Here is a 4,516-nt window from a genome sequence, read left to right on the forward strand (position 1 = left end):
ATGTGGAAGACGTCATGCTCGTGAGAGAACTGAGGTGGAAACTCCAATTGATAAGCCACCAGTCCACGACGGGCGAGGATGCGGAAGGGACCAATGTAGCGCGGAGCTAGCTTGCACTTGACTCCGAACCGATGAGTGCCTCTCAAAGGAGTGACACGCAGATAAGCTTGTTCACCAGGTTGATAAGTTAAACCCCAGTGTTTTCGGTCATAGTTGCTCTTCTGGCGGGACTGGGCCGCCTTGAGATTATCCCAGACAATGCAAACCTGCTCTTCAGCTTGTTGAATAATGTCGGGATCAATGAGCGTCCGTTCCCCAGTTTCTGACCAATTCAGAGGGGTTCGGCACTTACGTCCATAAAGCACTTCGAAGGGTGCCATCTTCAAACTAGCTTGATAACTGTTGTTATAAGAGAACTCCGCATAAGGGAGAGATTCTTCCCACTTTTTGCCGAAAGAAATAACACAAGCCCGAAGCATGTCTTCAAGAATTTGATTGACTCGCTCGACTTGGCCTTGGGATTGGGGATGATAAGCGGTGCTCCAGGTAATATGAGTTCACATTGCCTCTTGGAAACTATCCCAGAACTTTGAAGTGAATATACTGCCACAGTATGAACTGATCTCCTTCGGAATGCCGTGGAGTGACACAATTCGGGAGATATACAAGTTTGCTAATTGACTAGCAGTGATTGTCTCCTTGACTGGCAGAAAGTGAGCAACCTTCGAGAATTGGTCGATAACGGCGAAGATAGAATCGTTACCTTTCTGAGACTTGGGAAGGCCAGTGACAAAGTCCATTTGGATCTTATCCCACTACCATTCAGGAATCGGAAGCGGTTGTAGAAGTCCAGCCGGTTTCTGATGTTCTGCTTTGACACGACTACAAACATCACATTCTTCAATATATCGAGCAATGTCTTGCTTCATCTTGGACCACCAATACTTCTGACGAATGTCTAAGTACATCTTGGTACTTCCCGGATGAATAGAGAGACGTGTGTCATGCACTTCTTTCATCACCTTCTCTGTCATAAGCTCGAACTGGGGTACTACAATGCGATCTCTGAAGTACAAGGTTCCGTCTTCACCAAGTGAGAAATCTCTTGATTTCTCTAAGGCAAGATCCTTTTTCATCAGATCAACATGAGCATCTTTAGCTTGAGCAGACTTGATTGCTTGCAGAAGAGTTGGTTCCAAGACAAGGTTATTCGGAGAACCCTGTGGAACTAGTTGAAGGTTCAGCTTGCATAGCTCTTCATAAAGGCGGGGTTGAGCTTTGTAGACCATGTGATTATTGCAATAAGACTTATGGCTCAGGGCATCGGCCATTACATTAGCCTTACCAGGGGTATAGGATATACCGTAGTTGTAGTCAGCAATAGCTTCCATCCATCGTTGCTGACGTAGGTTCAGATCTGGCTGAGTAAACAGGTACTTCAGACTCTGATGATCGGTGAAGATCTCGCAACGATTACCAAGAAGGTACTGTCGCCATAGCTTCAGTGCATAGATAACCGCAGCAAGCTCGAGGTCGTGAACTGGGTAGTTCTCTTCATGAGGACACACTTGACAGGAGGCATAAGCAATCACTCTACGCTCTTGCATTAGGACACAACCTAATCCTTGTCGTGAAGCGTCGCAATAGATACGAAGTCCTTGCGAGAATCAGGGGGAGCAAGCACTGGGGCAGAAGTCAGCTTGTCCTTGAGTGCCTGGAAACTCTCTAGACACTTTTCAGTCCAATCAAACTTAACGCCTTTGTGTAGCAGATTGGTCAGTGGCTTGGCGATCTTGGAGAAGTTCTCGACAAGGCGGCGACAATAGTTGGCTAGTCCGAGAACGCTTTTGACTTGCTTGACAGTCTTCGGAGGGGTCCAGTCAAGAATAGCTTGCACTTGCTCTGGGTTGACGGCAATACCATCCTTGGAGATGACATGCCCAAGGTAGGTTACTTCGGGAAGCCAGGATTCGCACTTGGAATACTTGGCATAAAGTTGATGTTCTCAAAGCTTCTCTAGAACAAGTCGAAGATGTTCAGCATGTTCTTCTCTGTTCTTCGAATATACCAGGATATCATCCAGATAGACTACGACGAACTTGTCGAGGTAATCCATGAATATGTAGTTCATCAGACGGGAGAATGTGGCTGGAGCATTGGTCAAGCCAAAAGACATGATGGTGTACTCGTATGAACCATAGGGAGTGACGAATGCGGTCTTTGGAATATCCTCTTCACGAACACGGATCTGGTGGTAACCCAACCTCAAGTCGAGTTTATAGAATATCGATGAACCAGCTAGTTGATCACAGAGATCATTGATCCGAGGAAGGGGATATTTGTTCTGAATTGTAGCTTGGTTGATAGGACGGTAGTCTTGGACCAAACGGTTCGTTCCATCCTTCTTCTTCACAAAGAGAGAAGGTGCTCCCCAAGCAGCGGAACTTGGACGAATGAAACCACTACGAAGAGATTTTTCGATTTCCTCCTTAAGTTCAAGGAGTTCATGAGGTGGCATCTTGTAGGGTCGTTTGGCAATAGGAACGGTGCCTGGTTTCAAGTCGATGACAAACTCAACAGCCCGGGCAGGGGGTATTCCTGGAAGTTCTTTTGGAAAGACATCTAGGAAGTCGCGAACAACTGGAATCTTTTCAATTTCCTCAAGAGGTTCTGCGTTCAACACATTCAAGACATAAAGTCGTGCTTCAGCGTTTTGAACCAAACGATCATTGTAGCTTACTATCTCATTTGAAGGGTGTAGAAGATGGACGGTTTTAGTGGCGCAATGATAGAAGCCGTATGTGCTTTCAACCAATCCATTTCCAGAATGAGGTCAATATTGGAAGACTTCAGAATAATGGGGGAGGCAAAAAATTCCAACCCTTCGATTTCAACTAAAACATTGTGGCTAATCATGGAGGTTTGGCATTGGCCCGCAAGGGTTTTTACCACTAGTGGAGTGTGCATCTCTTCGTATTTAATGCCATGCATGAATGCAAAATCTTCTGATATGAAAGAATGTGAGGCTCCTGAATCGAATAAAACAGAAGCCGGTACTAAATTAATGAGAAGAGTACCCATCATAGTGGCAGGCTGGTCTTGAGCTTCATTCAGATCAATATGATTAGCCTGACCACGACTATAAGGCCTGGCATTGTTATTATGGGGCTGATTGTTACGGCCCGTTGAAGGCAGAGCCAGCTGACTCCTTTTCTAATTGCACTCTTTGGCAAGGTGACCTGGACGGCCACATCTGAAGCACATACCATCATTGAGATTGGGAGCAGGAGCTTGGGGTGGTACAATTCGAAGAGGCTGCCTCTGCGGTGGAGGCAGACAAGGTGCAGCATAGGACTGTCTTGGTGTAGGTGCAGTTGGAAGATACATGCTGTGGGGAATCCATATCCGACGCTTCTACGCTGACGGGCCCGAAGATGAGCCAGCGTCACGGCTGCGCCTGAGGGATCCCTGGTGTTCCTGAAGACCAGTCTCAACCTGAATAGCCTTGTTCACCAAAGTGGCGAAATCAGCAAAGTCATGAACGAGCAGTGCTAGCTTGATATCCGGGTGAAGTCCATCACGAAATTTCTCTTGCTTACGAGCATCAGTAGCAATGTCTTCTTTAGTGTAACGGGACAAATCCAGAAATTCCCACTGATAAGCATCTATAGTCTTGTTGCCTTCAGTGAGGTTGCGGAAATCTTGCTTCTTCCTGTCCATGATTCCCTGAGGAATGAAGCGCGCACGGAAGGCAGCTTGGAAATTCGGCCAAGTGACGACCATTCCAGTAGGTAGGGTACGCCTATGGCTGTCCCACCATTGAGCAGCGGGACCCTTCAGAAAGAATGATGCAAAGGTGACATAGCTAGCAGGGGCCACACTAGCAGACTCCATTTCATACGTGATGTCGTGGAGCCAGTCATCAGCATCAAGGGGCTGAGTTGAGCTGCGGTAAATAGTTGGGTTGAGGCGCATGAAGTTCTGAAGAGTTAATGGGGTTGGCTGTTGATTCATGTTCGGACGAGGAAACTGAGCCATCATTCCTTCCATGAACTGGCGATTCAGCTCAAACTGTTGCATCATTCCGGCCATGAATTCAGGCGGTGGTGGAGCGTTGCCACCACAGCCACGACCAGCGGGTCTAACCATCCTGCTAACATGTAACAGGGGTAGTTCAGCATCGAGCATTTGTAGAGACAAAGGATCATACATGATGAAACAAGCATAATGAAAGAGGTACGATGGATACCACATATTAGTCAACATGATAGTGTGTGTACTATTTAGAAAACTATCTAAGGAATAATTATGGCTTATCCAACTTCGGGGTGAATGTGGTCACGGGATCCTAATGTTAGAGTTAGTAAATTCGTTTAACCCGAATGGAAGAGAGATCGGAATCCCAGAGTATAGACGAGGAGTAAAAGATCCTAATACCACCCAATGGCGACGTGGGCCCGTAAGACACATAACCAATGTTAGTAAAAAAAATTCAGTGACTAGACTCAACTTTGGC

At 46.5% G+C, this 4,516-nt stretch overlaps 1 protein-coding gene across 1 annotated transcript; it reads right to left on the minus strand.

The window, feature by feature from the left end:
* Positions 1-3,414: 3,414 nt before the first annotated feature.
* Positions 3,415-3,783, minus strand: LOC147965986 (uncharacterized). The gene has a single exon (XM_087530678.1). The coding sequence runs from the start codon at positions 3,781-3,783 to the stop codon at positions 3,415-3,417; it is 369 nt and encodes a 122-aa protein (XP_087386804.1).
* Positions 3,784-4,516: the final 733 nt, after the last annotated feature.

Source organism: Triticum urartu, chromosome 6A (genome assembly GCF_056163025.1).
Source record: "Triticum urartu cultivar PI428250 chromosome 6A, HENAU_Tu73, whole genome shotgun sequence".
Classification (NCBI taxonomy): domain Eukaryota; kingdom Viridiplantae; phylum Streptophyta; class Magnoliopsida; order Poales; family Poaceae; genus Triticum; species Triticum urartu.

Coding starts and splice junctions, on each gene's coding strand:
- LOC147965986 (XM_087530678.1), bottom strand. CDS start 3,783: ATGGTCGTCACTTGGCCGAATTTCCAAGCTGCCTTCCGTGCGCGCTTC.